Below are 19,885 nucleotides of genomic sequence, written 5' to 3'. Positions count from 1 at the left end.
TCCACATGAGAACATGTACACATGAAGATAACGATTTGAAAAACTCGGGAAAAACCAGATTTGAGAGATAGAGAGAGAGAAATAGAGAAAGAAAGAGAGAAGCACCATCACATTTCCGCATTCCTGACCCCCGCAGAACAACAAAACCCTGGCAGTGCAGCCGTACACAAAGACTTCAGAACCCGTATAGCGAACAAGCTGTGCAAACAGGTGATCCTACGATCTATGCGTGGAATGCCGCAGAGGAGGTAAGGCGGCTGACTGGAGACACACATAACCTAATGAGTGTTATCTGCATCAGTATATTTACGGCTGCAGGCTCTTCTTCCTCGGGGAAAACGCGTGATCGTTCTCGGGATCAAACGCAGTAAGGGGTCACTCCGTGTGATCAGTTTAGTGGGGGCCCACGCCCCCAGGCCCCATCTTGTATAGAGGGTGCTTGGGTGGAAATTCCGGTTGGAACCAGTGCTTTCTTTATTGCTTTCTTGTCGGTGTATTTTCACTGTTGCCCGTCTGTCTGTTTCTGTCTGTCTGTCTGTTTGTATCTCTCCACTCCCAACCCCCCACCCCTCAACACCTCTTTCTCTATTTCCACCTTTCCACCTGGCCCCATACCTGCCGAGTGTCACTCGTGTCAAACTTGACAAAATAATTATTGGTAGGTAGGAAGAGTGCGTTCAAACCGGCAGCTGACAGTATTCTCTGGATTCGGACACGTCTACCCCATATGGTATTATTTTCAGCAAACAGGAAACACGGCTTTTTAAATTTTTTTTATCAAAAATGATTCATGGCTTGCGCGCGCGCGCGCGCGCACACACACACACACACACACACACACACACACACACACACACACACACACACACACACACACACACACACACACACACACACACACACACACACACACACGCATGCACGCATACGTGATTTTGTGTTGAAAGCAGTGCGGTCGGGTTATATACGAGCATGCCGGCTGCCACCATACAAGATTTTATTCCAGTGTTCCATCCTTCCCAAGGGGCGTTTACTGTCGGTGGTCTGAGCCGTCAGTGGTGTCAGAAAAAGTCATCAGTGCTGTACATGCATGTGCATACGGTAACAACACATGCCAGCATCAAATAGATACATTACTTGAAGCAGCGCATTTGCACGTGCGCACGAACACCATTTGAGATTTATCCCGAATCTTTGAACTGCGTCTGACGATACTGGTCATCTGGTCAGGCTTCGGGAAAATGTGAACGCTATCCCTTTCTGTCTGTCTCTGTCTCTGTCTTCCCTCAGTCTCCGTCCACCTCCATCTGTCTCTGTGTCTCTGTCTCTGCCTCTCGCTCTGTCTCTCCTCGCCGCTTTCCCATCCATTCTTTTCCCCATCCATTGAAATACACACACACACACACACACACACACACACACACACACACACACACACACATATATATGTATATACATATATAGATGTGTATGTATGTATGCATCTACTTTATGTCTATGTTCCCACCCCTACGGCCCATTCCTCGCTGGAGTGTGTGTGTGTTTTTGTGCGCGCGTCTGTGTGCGAGTGTGCATGTGTGTGTGTGCGTGTGTGTATTTCGGTGTTGTTTGTTTATGGGCAGAGGTAGTGTCTTTTCTTTTTTTGGTTCTTCCAATCTGTCCATTATTCTTTTCCCCCCAGTTATATAATTTGTTTCATGATATCCGGCCAGTGTACTGCACATTCCCTTTCAGACCTGGCTTTGTTCAGTTCGGATTCTGAGCCACGTGTGATGGGCGATGGGCGACTGCGTGGCTTTAGATGGATCAGCGCTGGCCCCGAGTTCCAGGCAGGAATCTGTGGATGTTCTGTATTGCATTACTCCGCTTTCGTAATGCTTGTCTGAATGTGACGCGCATGGTGGTTTTTGTCAGGACAGCGTTGAAGTTCTTTTGGTTTTATTTATTTTGTTTTATTTTTTTGTATATCAAACTTTCTGTAACTCTGTCTCCTCGCCTGTCTGTCTGTGTCTCTGTCTGTCTGTCAGTCATACACCTGGGTCTCGTGGTGCACGATGTATATATGTATAGTGCAGGTAGTTACTGGGTTCGTTGCTTTGCCGTCCTTGCAGCTGTCCATCGTCCTTCCGGATCGCTAGTTTCCTTGCTTTGTGCTGCTCAGTGCATGCGCTGTCGCCGTTGGTGGACTCCTATAGGCATCATTGTTTTATTCCGCCTTTCCATTCATGTTTAAAAAGTGTTGTTAGGGGATTAAACGAATCCTTTCCACCCCCTGTGTGTGTGTGTGTGTGTGTGTGTGTGTGTGTGTGTGTGCGTGCGTGCGTGCGTGCGTGCGTGCGTGTGTGTGTGTGTGTGCATGTATGCGTGTGTGTGCGTGCGCGTGTGTGCGTGTGTGTGCGTGCGCGCTTTTGTAAACTGTCACTTTTTCACTCAGTTTTGGCTCATGATTCTGATACTTTCGAATTGCCAGCCATCTCAATTGAAACCCAGTTTTGAGCTTGACTTTTATTCCAAGTTGATTAAAAAGACATAAGAGAAAAAAATGCTGATGAACTGCTAATTGAGCAGTAGCAAAAGTTGTTTTTTTTTTCCAGTTTATCGTTGCCTGTTGTACAAACATCCACCAGTGACCATCATTATAAAGTTTATTCTGGGAGACAGTTTGTGGGGGGACGAGTTTAAAGAACGTCATCACTGATGACTTAGACGTCATCACGGTACATCGTGCCCCAGGGTGTAACTTACCCGTCCACTATCTCCCCATCTCCTCCTCTGAAGAAAGAAATGTTTGCCTCGTAACCTGCTGGTAGCGTGATTGTGAGGGAAGCATGGTTAGGGTTACAATGTGACTTTGACCTGTTGCGTGATGGAACGCGTCAGCTTGGGACTAGTTTTGCCTTCCCTAAAAGCGGGCTAAGTCTCTATTAATTTTAAGTACACATGCACGCACGCACGCGCGCGTGCACACACACACACACACCCACACACACCCACACACACACACTCACTCACTCACTCTCTCACTAACATACACGTGCCAACACATACACGCAATCACACACACACACACACTAACTCACTCACTCACTAACACACATACACACACACACACGCGCGCGCGCGCGCGCGTACATGTATAGACATAGGGAAAGAGAAGCGGAGATGAACGGGGGAAAGCTGTACAGAGAAATGCTGAGGGTTTGTGGTTAGACAGTGGATCATTCTGATGCCAGCAGAGACCGGATGTGTATCGCTGCTGGTCACATAGTGTTCCTGTTTCCTCTTCAGTCTGGAAACTGTTTCCGGTCCATTTTAACTTCCTGTCCTCTGTCCTCTGTTGATCGCCCACTTCTACCACCTAACCAGCACAAGATGATGGGGGAATACGTTCTAGTTCTGGGGATGTGTGAATTACGTCAGTGCATCGTTCTTGCACATTTCCGCGCACACGGACGCGCTCGCCCAAACACGGACACGTCTCTCTTGTCTTGTCTCCCCCCCCCCCCCCCCACCCCTTTCTCTCCATTTGTCCACACTTCCAATATTTTAAGGGTAATGTCTGATGAGACCGTGGACACTGTTGGCGAGTCACGGAGATGAACGAGAAATGTTTAAAAATAAAAAAAAAAGTGCTTGCGCACAAATGTGAACACACAGGCGCGCGCGCGCACGCACACACACACACACACACACACACACACACACACACACACACACACAGACGCGCGCGCACACACGCACGCACGGTCACGTTCATGTACATTCGCGTCACCTCCAGGTCAGGTGGTCCTCTCTGAGCTCGGCCTTATAGAAGTTGTAGCTGCCGCAGCGTTGTCGTGTTCCCAGCCATCGCCTTGTATTGATGGAGGAAGCCCTTTCCATCTCGGCAGGATAAAAGAAAGACGACGCACGCGCGCGCTCATGCAAATTTAATGCGGCCTTTGAATAGGCGCGCGTTTGTTTGATGTGATTAGCCAGGCCTTGATTGCATTAGCCCTTGCTTTATTGTTCACTCGGACGTGGTTAACTGTTGCCTCCTTTTTCTCTCTGCACATGGACAGTGCCAGCACCGTATGTGTCGGCGTTGGGTCACGGAGCACGGGATGGGAATAGAGGGGTGCAGCCAGTGTGTGTGTGTGGGGGGGGGGGATTCCATTAGCTCTCCTCACCGTACCACCTTTTCTTTGTTTTTTGTTTTTTATCCTGAAGTAGGGAAAGAAGGGGAATGGCTGCAGGGAGGAAGCGGGATCTTGGGAAATTTGGGTATAGTAGGTGGTGGATGGCGTGGGGGGTGGGGGAGGATTAACTCGACGCGCTTTTATGAATTACATGTGCGTGAATGTAAGCCATTACATAATTATCAGGTGAACTGGGATGAATAAGGGTTGGTATATATATACACATATCTATATATATATGTTTGTGTGTGCGTGTGCTTGTCCTCTCTCTCTCTCTCTCTTTCATATTTTCCAGACACATAGTAACATAGTTTGTTATTCTAGATATCTGCTTACTGGAAACTACTGATCTCTTTCTCAATCTCTGTCTTTCTCTCTGCTCCTGACCTCTTCCTTCTCTCTTTCTCTCTGCTCCTGACCTCTTCCTTCTCTTTTTCTCTCGTCCTGTCCTTTCTTCCATCAACCCACCTCTACCTACTCCCTCCTTTTGCAACCTGTTTCAATTTTGTCAGTCTTTCACGTGTTCAAGCGTATTCTGGGCTTGTCGGATGGGAGGTGCATAAGGAGATTGCCCAAGTGTAGTGTAAGTGTACGTGTATACAACCTCAGACATAATAATTGTAAGCTCCTGTCCGAAGAGAAGCACATTATTAAAGTTTCGTGATCTTTTTATTCGTGCATCGGGTACAAAATGAGCTTAATGCAAGGAAAGTCAGGGTATAGCGGTGAAAACGATCGTGCATTGTTCCGGTTGACAGAGCATGGTCTGCGGCTTCAAACGATCCTGAATTCGGTATGACCGCGTGATTGGGTCTGTATGAGACACTTTCAATAGCCTTTCCGTTCAAAGCGCAGAGTCTTTAAGAAATAACATGTGTCGTACAACAGTGGTGTTTATCGATCTATTCCGGGCACAAACATCCAAAGAGAAGCTCGTCCGCTGAAAATCCAAACATCAGCGACTAAGTAAAGCCCACATTGCTTTAGATTGAAAGGATAATGGCAGGGGAATATTGTGAAGCTCCGCCCGGCCATTCAGCGATGCACACGGCTGTTGTGAACTCTATTGCCAGTGCCATAGAAAGTGTCTGGTTACCTTGTAGCAGTTCATAGAATGTCAGTTTGCTGTGTCATGGGTGCAAGCTTTGTTGACGTTCGATGTGAGCATCTTCACCGACGAATACATCAGGTCCCATTGCCGGAAGAATACGGCTGCGGCCGAACATCCTGCCTTCACTCATTAGAGGCATGTTGTAGGATTCACCTATTAGAATACAGAGCAGTTACTTTGTTACGTTATCCGAGCGCTTGTTTTTTCGTTTGCCCTCAGTTGAGTTTCAAATTCTTGTTTTTTGGGTTGTTGTTTTTTTTTTCATTTCGTTTGCCCACTCCAGAAAATTTATACATTACGATACATAAGTGTAAACGCAAGCCACATTCTTTGATGATCCTTCAAATACCTCATGTATGAGTGTAGGGACGAGAGAGAGAGAGAGAGGAGGGCGGAGGTGAGAAGAGGGAAGAGTGTGTGGACGTAGCCACCATCATCAGCGGCCACAGACCTGCCACGTGCGTCGCTCTTTGTTGACATGTGTTGGTGCAGATGCTGACCAAATCCCCCGTCCGGGCCGGACTGGTAAGACTGCTGTGGATGGCAGTCCCAAAGGTTAAGATGCTGGGGGATTGGGGGGCGGGTGTGGGTGTGGGGGGAGGGGAGGGGAGGTGGGGGAAGCAGAATGGAGGGAGGACTGTTACACATTTTGTGGGGGTGTCGGTCCGAATGATTGTTGTATGGGGGAGAGAACGGGGCGGACATGTGGCGCGGCCTAATGCCGGTTTCATCGATTCCGGATTTTGGCGCTGACAGCTGTCAGCCGGGCCTGACTTAGTGTCCACTTTGTGGCCACCACCACTGTGGTGCTGACGGCAGTGTAAGATGCTGCTTTCCATATCAGGTTTCAGGACTTCCCCCACCCACCCCCGTACTGTCACCTCCCAGCTTGCAGGGAACCTTTCATGTTAAGCGTCCAGCCCGCGTGAAGGAATCCGATCCCCAGAACAAAGACCGCCTTCAAGGCGAAGATCCATAGCAAGAGAGTTTTGTAGTCCTGACAGCTGCCCTTGAGGCATCGTGGCGCCAAGCGTCCAGAGATAAATGGAAACGCATGTCCACGGAAACCACATTTAAATGTTGTCATATCAAATTTGTGCGATACGAAGGGTAAGCTTTTGTAGTCTTCAGAAAATAAAATTTTGAAGTGTGTCACTCACTGAAAAAAGGGACTTGGAAAACGCCGACTACTTGCATGTATGCTCCAGACTGGACTGGACACACACACACACACACACACACACACACACACACACAGAGAGTGCTCGCTGGATTCCTCACCCGTACACCCCCGCCCCCTAATGTTATTTTGTTGTTGTTGCGCACCCACCCTTCACTCCAGCCGGCTCCTGTGTGTGTGTGTGTGTGTGTGTGTGTGTGCGCGCCATCTTCACGATCACGCAGTCTGTCCCTTACAACATGTCAAGCTGACGCTGTGGCTGATCTTCCTTATCTCTCGTGTTCAGCCCACCGTGGATCAGTAGTACGAATACTGTGGAAGTCAGTGGATTCGCTGGGGATCAACACTTGTCACAGAATGGGAGAAGGTATAAAACGACCGGCCTTCATCAAGGCATCAGGGGGGTGGGTGTCGTTTGCGGGTGTGGAATGAAGAACCATGCCGACCCTCCTGTCAGGAACCACCAACAGACCAGTTTGGAGGGTGACGTCAGCTTCTTCTGTCCTCATTTTGTCAGTACTCTTGAATAGCTTTGGCATGTGTTGACAGTAAGTATCACTTCAGATCAAAAGCGTTAATTCGGTTATAAGGATAGAAGAGCCATAGTGTTTTACGTCCATCGGGACAGTGAATTCATCTCCACTGTGTATAGGTTGGCTGTGTCATGGGAAGGCGGGGCCCAGTGCTCTCCTTCCGCTGTTTTAACCTTCCCCAACCCAAGTCGAGTACCCATTCACACCTAGGTGGAGTGGTGTGAGAATCGTTCGTTTATTTATTTAAAGTCTGTTCATCTGAGATGATGATATTAGACTGAAATGGTGTGAGGAAAATGGAAGTGCCTTTCCCAAGGACACAGCTCCAGGTGGAAACGGGGACTCGAACCCCGGTCACTGGTGAACACTGGATCACAAGTACAGCGTTCATCGAATGTGCCATGGCGCTTTCGTGGTTGATTTTTCAGATACGTTCAAAAGCCTGGATATCCCGTGGCGATCAAAGGGGCAGTCAGTACCAATTTGATTGATTGGGTGGAGTTGACATCGCTAGTCATGACCCGATTGCAGGAAATCAGGAAAAGCTTTGCTTACACCCCCGGGCCTTCTTCGTTCTCTTTCCTCATCCCCACCAACGCAGGGTGTGTGTGGGGGGGAGGAGGGGGGGGGGGGTAGATGTAGTTGGGTGGGTGCGTTTCGTGCGTTCATTATTATTTCATTTTTTTGTTTTTACTGTGACAAACTCTTGTTTATTTAGGCTCAGATCAAAGGGGGTATTGACATTCTTTACGAGCATGACACTACCATGCAAGCCGGCAATGCCATGTTCCATTGTTGTACGCATGGAATGAGGGTGTGGGGGACGTCAGCTTGCTGTGAATTTACAAGAACAATGTCAGCCTCGTTATCTGAATAGAATACCACCTGAACCCCCGCCCCCCTAAACCCTTGCGTCTTCCAGCCTGAAGAGGCGTTGAACAGTTCTCTTAGTTGTTGGGACACACACACACACACACACACACACACACACACACACACACACACACACACACACACACACACACACACACACGTGTGTGTGTGTGTGTGTGTGTGTGTGTGTGTGTGTGTGTGTGTGTGTGTGTGTGTACTGTCAGCGCCCCTTATCTCTCTCACCAGTACCGCATAATGATGGTGTACGGATTCTACTACCTCTGGTTCAGATTCGGTAAGCTCAGTGCATAATGGCAGCTTTACAACCAAGAAGACGATTCAGCAGGACCAGTATTTTGAAACACAAACACAGGTGGCCGCCTTCTTTCTAATCTCCACCCGCCTTGGGTCAGCAACAGTTGGGATAAGGGAGATCGATGGTTTGTTTGCGAGACCTCAGTTCTTTGGTGTCATCAGTTTCTTTAGGAGGCGTTGCTCTGTGAGCGTGAAGCCGCTGTGGGTGAAAAACGTCTCGAAATCTGACGAACTGAAGAGGTTCGAGGATCTGGGCACTGAGGGATGATCCACGCAAGTGACTGTGGCATGAGTATCACGTCGTTGATAATGCTGAAGGATCATCTGGACGGAAGGGAAGGCGTGGGCTTTGTTTTGCAACGAGGAATTTTGTGCGAAGGGCACGTTGACTTTCTGTCTGTCTGTCTCTCGTCTCGTCTCTCATAGCTTGGTCATGTCTTTGTCTGTCTCTGTCTCTCTCTCGTCTCATAGCTTGGTCATGTCTTTGTCTGTCTCTCTCTCGTCTCTCATAGCTTGGTCATGTCTTTGCTCTGTCTGTCTCTGTCTCTCTCTCGTCTCGTCTGACAGGAATTGATCACGCCATTGCTTTCATTTATAACTTGTTTTTCTCTTTTCCAAATGTTATATATTTTTGTTGTGGTTTTCAGGGTGGTGGGTAGGGGAGAGGGGCTTTTCTCTCTCTCTCTTTGTTTTGTTTTGCCCTTGAGGGCTGGATGTAAATATGTTTTTAAAAGATAATGGAAGAAAAGCAGTTGTGCTTACTCCACTACCCTTGTGAAGTAAGAATTCATTTCGTATCGTCTCGTCAGAGTTTTGTTGTTGTTGATTGATTGTTGTTTTTCCTCCACGCGTATTCTTTTATCCCTTCCTCCCTCGATTACAGATAAGGAGACGGACAAGAAACAACGCGCGTTTTGGATTTGCACAGTGAGGTCTGGGTTAGCAGCAGTATAATTGCAGTCCTTACTTGCTATTTATTTCCAGAGGTGTCAGCCATCCCAGCTGGAAATCACATGCTTCTGTAGCTAGCTGGAGAAGTGGTTTCACCTCAAAGGGACTGAAGTAACCAAATATTGCAGCAGTGCAGTGACAAGATGAAACCTGACTGCTGATTAAAAAACCTCAGTGGTTTGAGAGAAACAGTAAGGGAGTGATGGGAAGGGAGGGAGGGGATGCATTCAGGAGAAAGGTTGCTGCTTGGGGAGGCAGTGTGGCTTAGGAGGCTCGCGTGGAAGAACAGAAGAACTGATTGTATAAAGGGACAGGGGGAAGGCGGGGGAAAGGTGGTGGTGGTGGTGGAGGGGCCCAAGAGGGGGGCCGGGGGAAGTGGGTGTGTGTGTGGGGGGGGGTGGGGGGGGGCTGGTATGCGGCGGCGTGGACCGTCCCGCAGAACCAGGATGTTGGCCGTTTGCAGTCAGGTTATTCAGGCTTTTAAAACCTGCTCCCGTATTAATTAATCAACGGCCAACGGAAATTGATTGCTGTTCATTGTCACTCTCGTAGATTGCAGCGGCCCAGGCTTGTAGCGGGAAGCGAAGGTGCTTCAGCCATCGACCACGGTTTCCTGACGCTTGCATGGGTGTCAGTACGGTGCCGTTCGTTGTGTAGTGGACGTTATTTGCCTGGAAATCATGTGAATATCTTGCTTCCAGCTGCAGGGCTTGTTGGTTTTTGTCGCACAAGATTTACTGACTTACTTGCTGTTGCTGCTGCATTCTTTCGTGGGGAAAGAAAACACCGATAATTTTAGAACAAAACGTCCGAGGCGTAGTTTCAGACTGATAAACCTGAAATGCGGCTTAAAAGTCTTGAGGTTGCACGATTAGCCTGTCTTAATAATAGTAATGATTACAATACTGTACATTAATACAGTGCCCTTTCTCTCTAAGAGCTCAGGGCGCTTTACATGAAAGAAAAGGTAAGAAATTACATGTGAAATGTTATTGCATTGCGATCCCTTCCTCCTCCTCTTATATTCACTTAGAAATCTGCCAGTCAGGTGGGGGTTAGGGGTGGAGGTGGGGGGCTGGGAGGGGGGATGCAGTTGGTCGGAAACTGCGCAGAAATTTTTTATTGATCTTCCTAGAAAATCTCAGACCTCACGAAAAGACTGGGCCTTCCCCCGCCCACCTTCTTTCTGTTCATCCCTCACCCCTTTTCCCACAACACACACACACACGCGCACACACACACACACACACACTCCGTAGAAAAAGTGAAGAGGCTCACTCCATCACGATCTTCACAAAAGATCCGTGACACTTGACGTCGTTTAATTTTCCCGTGGTGTGGCGTCAGCACTGTTGGGAACAACTGCGCGACCGGTTCTTCTCTTATTGCCTGTTCGTTATTCCGCCGTTTTTCATCTCTTTTGGGTCCGGGTTTGTTTCCCACAAAAGAGTGTCTTTTTTCTGTTAGCTGCTGCCCACGTCCGTCTGTACTTTGTCTCGGCTTCAGTCTGTCACTCAGAAGCCTTTCGCTGAATAAATCTCTCTCTCTCTCTCTCTCTCTCTCTCTCTCTCTCTCTCTCTCTCTCTCTCCCTCTCTCTCTCTCTCTCTCCCCGTCTCTCATTCTGTCTGTCTCTCTTTCCTTCTACAGTCCAACTCTACTCTGAAACTTCTATTTGTGATGCAAACGCATTCAATGCAAAACTAAAAGAAATAAAGAAATATCTTAAAAGTAGAAGTAAAAGTACAACTATAGACCTACATGTTTGTGTATTTTGGAAGAGGAAATTTGACTTTTCTTTCAATCATGATACATGGATTTTACCTAGGAAAGTAACAAAAGAAGTACGCTTACATGAACTGCAGTGGAAAATAAGTCATAATATATACCCAACAAACATTATTCTAAAAAAAATGGAAGTAGTAGACTCAGAAAATTGTTACTACTGTCCTGGTAAAATTGATTTTATTGAACATTTTTTCTATGAGTGCTCATCTGTGAAAATACTTTGGAAAAACATAGAAAATTTGATACTTAGAAATACTGGTAAGTGTATGAAATTACATCCCACAGACGTTTTATTTGGAATTCAGGATGACAGATATAGCAAACATGATCTTATAAAAATAAATCATATTATTTTGATAGGTAAAATGTGTATCAGTATTGCTAAAAAAACAAAAAGACTGTCTATTTTACAACTGATCTTTGAACAGCAATTCAGTATTAGACATCGATATATTATATAATACCTTATGAATCTTAAAGAAAAGGGAAACAAATCTATATGTAAGTGGGGGAAAAAAAACGATATATGGAATGCAGGGTATTGCTTTTGATTATTGTCACGGTTTTTTTTTTGTGTGTGTGTGTGTGCGTGTGTGTGTGTGTGTGTGATTGCTTAGGTTCACTGTATCCTTTTTGTTGCTGTTATTTTGTTCCTTTCCTTTTTTCTTTTTCTTTTTTTCTTTATATAAATAAAACGATGGTCGACCCAAGAAAGTCCGGGTAAAAATTCACTAAAAAAATTAAAAAAAAAAAAAACAACCTCTACCCCCCCCCACTTTAAACTGTGCAGATAATGCCACGCCCTTATGGTGGTGGTGGTGAACAGTGAAGCCGATGGTATCAATGTGTATGTATGTGTTTTTGCATACTTGCATAATATCGTTTATCATTGTTGATAACGGACTGGTTCACTTATGTCAGCCTGTCCAACTGAACGTCTGTCTGCCTGTCTGTTTCTCACTTCCCCTGCTCCCCGCCGTTTATTTCTCTCAGAGTGTGTGTGTGTGTGTGTGTGTGTGTGTGTGTGTGTGTGAGAGAGAGAGAATTTATGTTTCTGTCTTCCCACCTCTGTGTGTGTGTGTGTGTGTGTGTGTGTGAAACTACCATTTTTGAATGAGTACTTAAAGAATTGTGAAGAAAACAACAATAACAACACAAGTAAGTTAGCGTTCGACCCATTTGACGTAAACCTGACTCGTTTAGATACTGACAGCGCGCTCGCCCGCGCGCGCATAGTTTGTATCGCAGTATGTCGTGATATTGATTATTCCGTTACGTTCCTTTATTAGTATTTCTTTTTCCTGGTCTCTTTATTCGTTCAGAATACATTTTACTGCTAGTTGTGTTGTTGTTGTTTTCTTTCCGTCTCTGCAGGCTGCACAGTCTGCCATTGTAAAACGCAGTATCAACAGTCCTTTCAGTATTGTAGTGACGTACAAAAAGCACAAAGGAGCCAACGTATTTTGTTAATGTTCACACTTGTGTACGCTGCTATAGGGCCCTACTTCCTGATCAACTGCACATCATTTGGGAATGAAAGAGGGAATATTACTCTCACCTTTTCATTGTACTGCATGTTAGTCACATGGTCATGGTTAGATCATCTTTCTGCTCCTTTCCCTTGTTTCTCTCTTCTGTGGTCTCACTTTTCTATCTCTGTTACTCGGGCATGCACGCACACGCACGCACGCACACGCATAACACACACGCATGCGCGCTCGGACGCAGCCCACGAACGCAGAAAAATAAGAAGAAATTGATGAAGAGACAGTGAAGTCCGTATCCTTCTGTTTTAATGCATCCTTGATGATTAAAAACATAGAACTATACTTGCAGATAAACAAAAAACAGAAAAAAGTATTTGAATTGTCTACGACAGTACAAGTATTCTTCCATGAAGAGGATTCCATGCTCTGTTAGTGATAGCATTACGTCATATCTGGAGATACAGAGCTTGGTTTTGAATCTTTTAACTTAAATTGTTCATGATTTGATTATCTGAACATCTATTCTTCTTCCCTCTCGCGTTATCTCTCTCACACAGTATAAAATACTCTTCCGTTACCGAGATAAAATAGGAATCTAAAGCCCAGAGTAATTTGTAATTAATCATTATTTGGTTGTCTTTTTGTTGTTGTTGTTGTTGTTGCCTTTTTTCTTCTTTTTGTTACAGAATTATAGCTAATCAAGTGTCTTATTGTGCAGTATATATATATAGTGTGTGTGTGTGTGTGTGCGCGCGCGTGTGTGTATTCTCCGTAGCCCTTCCAGAGCTGCTACACTTGCGTTCTTGTGTTTTTATGTTCCATACCGTGCTCTGCTACTTGACGTGTGCTGTTATCTACTGTTCACAAACGAAATTGCACACAGTAGTACTAAATACTGTGTTTCCTTCGGTTTCAGGGGCGCCTTTTCCGAGGTGGTTTTGGCCGAGGACAAACATGATCGAGGCAAGTACTTCGCCATCAAGTGTATCGACCGCCATGGACTGAAGGGCAAGGAAGAGGCCCTGGAAAACGAGATCTCAGTATTACGCAGGTAATGTGCACAAGTATCCTTGTTTGAAATGGTAATTCTGCTCGCCTTCGTCCACCTTCCGCCCTGTGATGTTCCCCATCTTCGTCTGTGTTTCACTCGCATACTGACATCATTTGTCGTGAATGAGCGGTTGCCTAGAGTAATGGGAAACAGCCTCGCTCTTTGTTCTCATTCTCGTGACCACCTTCTCTCGTCTTGTACATCCAGTTTCTTGTCGTTCTTTCCCATGATTCTATCCCTTTCATTTCACGTTATGTCACTGAATGCTGTGTGCACATTATTACGTAACGCCTTGAGCAGCCTGGTGTGAACGGGGAAGGAGAGTGAAGGCGAAGGAACATTGTGGCATCAATCAGTGATGTGAATTAATTGTTCAAAAATGCAGTGGTCACAACTAACATTTAGCATGGTCTAAAGACCCAAGAACCAAATAAAACAGTGGATGAGCAACAAAAAACCCAAAAAACAAAAACAGAAAACTTCCTGTACTCATGTACACGTATTGACTTTGTCAAGGCCAGACTGACTTCTGGTTCAAGAGTGAAGATCGGGACTTTTCTCAGTCGTGTACCACGTGCTGCGACAAGCTCGTTCCGCTGGCGAACACCACAGACACCTCGAAAAGGTCGTCGCTTCTACGTGCACTATTGCACGTTTTTAATTATCTGATGTTTGATGTTTTTTTCTGTCTTCCATATTCATCTCCTAAAACTGTGACGCACCTGATGCCGGAAAGGTTATCAGTTTTAAAATGGTCCATATCTGTTTTCATCTCCTTTGTCCATTCTCTTGTCTTCTGCATGCTCCGCTGATATGTTCTTTTCTTTTCGCTTCCATTTTCTTCTCTTTCATTCTCTTCCCCTGTGTCTCTTCTGTTTTTTTCCTTTTCTTTTATTATCTTCGTTTTTTGTGTCACATAGTTTTTGCTTAGCTGGATGATTCTGACTTTCCTTATTTAGTAATGTCTTTAAAAAGTATACTTGCATTGATCGGCATTTGCATTCGACATAGTATCGTGCACTCGTGTTTGCACTCTCTCTCTCTCTCTCTCTCTCTGGGTATCTCACTGTTTGTAAAGCGCTTAGAGTTTGGTCTCTGACCGAAGACGGGTACTTTATAAGTATCCATACCCATCTATCTATCCATCTACAAATTATGTGAAAAGGGACAGAAGAGAGACAGACAGGGCAAAGGGTGTAGAGAGACAGACAGGGCAAAGGGTGTAGAGAGACAGACAGACAGGGCAAAGGGTGTAGAGAGACAGACAGACAGGGCAAAGGGTGAAGACAGACAGGGCAAAGGGTGTAGAGAGACAGACAGGGCAAAGGGTGAAGACAGACACACAGACAGGGCAAAAGGGTGTAGAGAGACAGACAGACAGGGCAAAGGGTGAAGACAGACAGACAGGGCAAAGGGTGAAGAGAGACAGACAGACAGACAGGGCAAAGGGTGTAGAGAGACAGACAGACAGACAGGGCAAAGGGTGTAGAGAGACAGACAGACAGACAGGGCAAAGGGTGAAGACAGACAGGCAGATAGGGCAAAGGGTGTAGAGAGACAGACAGACAGACAGGGCAAAGGGTGTAGAGGGAGAGACAGACAGGGCAAAGGGTGTAGAGAGACAGACAGACAGACAGGGCAAAGGGTGAAGAGAGACAGACAAACAGGGCAAAGGGTGAAGAGAGACAGACAGACAGACAGGGCAAAGGGTGAAGAGAGACAGACAGACAGACAGGGCAAAGGGTGTAGAGAGAGAGACAGACAGACAGACAGGGCAAAGGGTGTAGAGAGACAGACAGACAGGGCAAAGGGTGTAGAGAGACAGACAGACAGACAGGGTAAAGGGTGTAGAGAGACAGACAGACAGACAGGGCAAAGGGTGAAGAGAGACAGACAGACAGACAGGGCAAAGGGTGAAGAGAGACAGACAGACAGACAGGGCAAAGGGTGAAGAGAGACAGACAGACAGACAGGGCAAAGGGTGTAGAGAGACAGACAGACAGACAGACAGGGCAAAGGGTGTAGAGAGACAGACAGACAGACAGGGCAAAGGGTGAAGAGAGACAGACAGACAGACAGGGCAAAGGGTGAAGAGAGACAGACAAACAGGGCAAAGGGTGAAGAGAGACAGACAGACAGACAGGGCAAAGGGTGAAGAGAGACAGACAAACAGGGCAAAGGGTGTAGAGAGACAGACAGACAGACAGGGCAAAGGGTGAAGACAGACAGGCAGATAGGGCAAAGGGTGTAGAGGGACAGACAGACAGACAGGGCAAAGGGTGTAGAGGGACAGACAGACAGACAGGGCAAAGGGTGTAGAGAGACAGACAGACAGACAGACAGGGCAAAGGGTGTAGAGAGACAGACAGACAGACAGGGCAAAGGGTGTAGAGGGACAGACAGACAGACAGGGCAAAGGGTGTAGAGAGACAGACAGACAGACAGGGCAAAGGGTGTAGAGGGACAGACAGACAGGGCAAAGGGTGAAGAGAGACAGACAGACAGACAGGGCAAAGGGTGTAGAGAGACAGACAGACAGACAGGGTAAAGGGTGTAGAGAGACAGACAGACAGACAGGGCAAAGGGTGAAGACAGACAGGCAGATAGGGCAAAGGGTGTAGAGGGACAGACAGACAGACAGGGCAAAGGGTGTAGAGGGACAGACAGACAGACAGGGCAAAGGGTGTAGAGAGACAGACAGACAGACAGACAGGGCAAAGGGTGTAGAGGGACAGACAGACAGACAGGGCAAAGGGTGTAGAGGGACAGACAGACAGACAGGGCAAAGGGTGTAGAGAGACAGACAGACAGACAGGGCAAAGGGTGTAGAGAGACAGACAGACAGGGCAAAGGGTGTAGAGAGACAGACAGACAGACAGGGCAAAGGGTGTAGAGAGACAGACAGACAGACAGGGCAAAGGGTGTAGAGGGACAGACAGACAGGGCAAAGGGTGAAGAGAGACAGACAGACAGGGCAAAGGGTGAAGGGTGAAGAGAGACAGACAGGGCAAAGGGTGAAGAGAGACAGACAGACAGGCAGGGCAAAGGGTGAAGAGAGAAGACAGACAGACAGGGCAAAGGGTGAAGAGAGACAGACAGACAGGCAGGGTAAAGGGTGAAGAGAGACAGACAAACAGGGCAAAGGGTGTAGAGAGACAGACAGACAGACAGGGCAAAGGGTGAAGAGAGACAGACAGACAAACAGGGCAAAGGGTGTAGAGAGACAGACAGACAGGGCAAAGGGTGTAGAGAGACAGACAAACAGGGCAAAGGGTGTAGAGAGACAGACAAACAGGGCAAAGGGTGAAGAGAGACAGACAAACAGGGCAAAGGGTGTAGAGAGACAGACAGGGCAAAGGGTGAAGAGAGACAGACAGACAGACAGGGCAAAGGGTGTAGAGAGACAGACAAACAGGGCAAAGGGTTACCCCTGTTTAACCACAGTTAAACGTGACATTGATTTCAATCAATTTTCCTTCCTATCAGCAACAAGGTGGTGTCAGCTAGGGCGATGCCGGCATCGGCAGGCACATGTTGCACATCCCAAGCAGCTGAGTCATGATCTGACATTTGATTAGCATTGATTGGATCGGCTCGTGGAAAACGCTCGCTCGCTCTCATGCATGGCTTCAGAAATATGCTGTCCCACTCGGATCGAGTTCATTTATGTTCAGCCTGTCGTTATGAGAAATAAGGTGGAGGACGGAGGGATAGTCGCATTTGTGCAAACTCGTACATGCACAAACACAGAGAACTGTATTAGTATGATAGTCAGTCGTGTCCGACTATGACCATCAGAACATCAGAGGAAGCCAACTGCTGTGCCGACTATCTGGGCTAGAATTTGATTTTTGTGGAGTGTGTGTTTTGCTCAAGTTGCATCCCCGCTCTCTCGGCCTCTTTTTAAGAGGGTTTTATGACAGTCGGTGTTGGGGATGGTCCCCAAATGCCATCAAGCCCCTAAAGCTTCGACACTTAGAGCCAGTGTAATCTTGCCTCCTAGTTTGAGAGTCATATTCCGTCACAAAAGGCTAAGCTGTAAATAACTTCCCATGGCAGTGGAGAACCACTGATTATACAGCTCTTACTTTGCTGTTGCCCACCTGTAAGCTTATGTCAATCTGTGATATCAGCTGAGCATTGGCATGACATCGACAAGCCTACTGTAGTAGTATTGACAACGAATTCTACCATAGTTCACACGAAACAGCACATTTATCATACCCTTAAATCGGGAGATCATTTATAAGCAAGTATAAGTGGAACGTGTAAAACCTCTGATAATGTTTCAGTCTGCTTTTGATTAATTTTGCAAAGCGCGTCGCGTTGGGCTGTTTTGATGGTGCAGTATAAGTATACTATCTTAGTAACCGCTACATAAAATGGACAACCAATGAACTAACCTACCAGCTATATAAAAAAAATAATAAAGAACCAAACTTCAATTGTTTCCCCAAGACCATGTTACTGGGCACAGACCTGTTCATATGTGAGCTGTCCATCACGTCTGCTCTGCCAAGCTGCGTGGACTTCAATAGGAACAGTCCAACGTCCAGTAGCAATGTATTTCTGTCTGCATACCTATCTGTATATGTAGAAAATATCTGTCGGTATAATTCCTGCTTTTCTGTTTGTCCGTTCTTCCATCCATCCATCCTCATATCGGTCTGTCTGAGAGAGTACATACACACGCACGCAGGCATCCACACACACACACACACACTCTCTCTCTCTCTCTCTCTCTCTCTCATTCCAGCCATCGATCCCAGTTGGTAAACATTCAGCCTAGTGATGGATTGGGCATACCTGCCGCTGACGTGAAGACAGATAGAGGAGGCCAGGCTGTCAGCTAAAACAATACAGCCGTCACGATCTGCTTGGTGTCGGGGAGCAGACATGTTGTCTCACCGCCAACAACCACCACCACCACCGTAAAGCGCAACCAGTCGGAAAAAAGCGCCATCACCGAAAGCGCCAAGAGAAATGTTTCACCGAGAAACGAGGACTTGTCCCTTTTTCTTTTTCTTTTGTTTGTTTTTTTTAAACGCGGAAGTTTGAGAAAGTTGAGCGTGTTTCATCCCAGTCTGTTTTTTGGCGTTAAATGCAGTTCATGTTAGATTGCCTTAATTTGCTTTTCACGTTGATAGCAGATACAAGTGGAGTCGCATTGGTCTGCAACGGTATGTGCGTATGCATACGCGCGCACACACACACGCACGCGCGCATACACACATACAGAGAGAGAGGGAGGGAGGGAGAGTCATTTTTAGCCCGAGCGATCACGAAGGTAATGTCCGTTCATTCCGTACACTTTAAAAGTATATTATGAAAGTCTTTGGTTTTCCTTCTGCTTGCTTTTGAGGAGAATGTTAAAATGTATTTTAGGAATATGTAGAGCGGTTTTGTTGTTATTGTTTTCCTGCCTCCACATTTGGTGGTCTTCATTTTCATGTACAGTGTGGTTTTTTTCTTTCTTAATCTCACCACGTCTCATGTTTTCAAAACGAAATTTTATTTATGCAATCTACCAGCCTCTATCTTTTGAGAATGTCGACTGTATAAGAGAGAGACTACTGAAGACTGTTTCAGAAAGATAATTCCAGGAATCAGGGACAGATTTGGATGGAACTAATAACCACTACGGTAAACCCCAGTTTTGTAACATCCGGACCCCAAAATGAGCATCGGATACATGTCATTATGCCCATCAACTGAATCATGTGCGTGTGTTTGCTGGCATATGGCCAGGGAATTGCTGTCCCGTATGTGCGTGTGCATGCATGCGTGTGTGTGTGTGTGTGTGTGTGTGTATGCGCCTCTGTATACATGTGTGAGCGCGTTCCTGTGTGTGTGTTTGTGTTCGTACGTGTGTGTGTGTGTGTGTGTGCATGCGTGCGCGCGCGCTCGCTCGCGCGCGCGTGCCACTGTGTGTATGCTCCGTGCGCGTGCGCACGTGCGGGGTGCCTGGTAAATGGATACGGGGTTCTGATCCATATTCCATGAATATCAGAGGCAGAGAAAGATAGCTTTGAATTCCATATTAGACCTAGACTGATATGTTTGGTTTTCACATCAAAGAGAAAGTGGATCTGGTTTCTGCGTCAGAGATACAGAGCGATGTGTCCGAGTGTCGGGAGTGTCATGTCACACAGACAGCAATCTGAATGTTATGTTCAAGATGATACAAGAGTTCTTTTTCATTGTATCAAACACAGTTCTGTGAGGAAGAAAATGCATTACAGTACAATACAGTGCCTCTCGATTCATTCAACTGGAAATTGATAATGATATATCTGAATTCTAAATCAAAGAGAGTGATGTATCTGAAAGCCAGATATAAGATACAGAATGAACATTCCTCATCACGGCGAAAGACCGAATTGTGTAATTGAAAAATACAGTTAACTTGAAGCAAAAGGA

At 46.5% G+C, this 19,885-nt stretch overlaps 1 protein-coding gene across 1 annotated transcript in view; it reads left to right on the top strand.

Annotated features, from left to right (window-relative positions):
• Positions 1 to 19,885, top strand: part of LOC143284450 (calcium/calmodulin-dependent protein kinase type 1-like) — a 175,027-nt gene that overhangs the window by 19,079 nt on the left and 136,063 nt on the right. The window contains exon 2 of the mRNA XM_076591088.1: positions 13,331 to 13,465. Coding sequence (XP_076447203.1) covers positions 13,331 to 13,465 — 135 coding nt within the window. The remainder of the gene's footprint in view (positions 1 to 13,330; positions 13,466 to 19,885) is intronic.

The sequence above is a fragment of the Babylonia areolata genome, chromosome 8, assembly GCF_041734735.1.
Source record: "Babylonia areolata isolate BAREFJ2019XMU chromosome 8, ASM4173473v1, whole genome shotgun sequence".
NCBI classification, from domain to species: Eukaryota; Metazoa; Mollusca; class Gastropoda; order Neogastropoda; family Buccinidae; genus Babylonia; species Babylonia areolata.
Note: the sequence above shows the minus strand (reverse complement) of the source record. Positions and strands in the feature narration are given on the sequence as shown.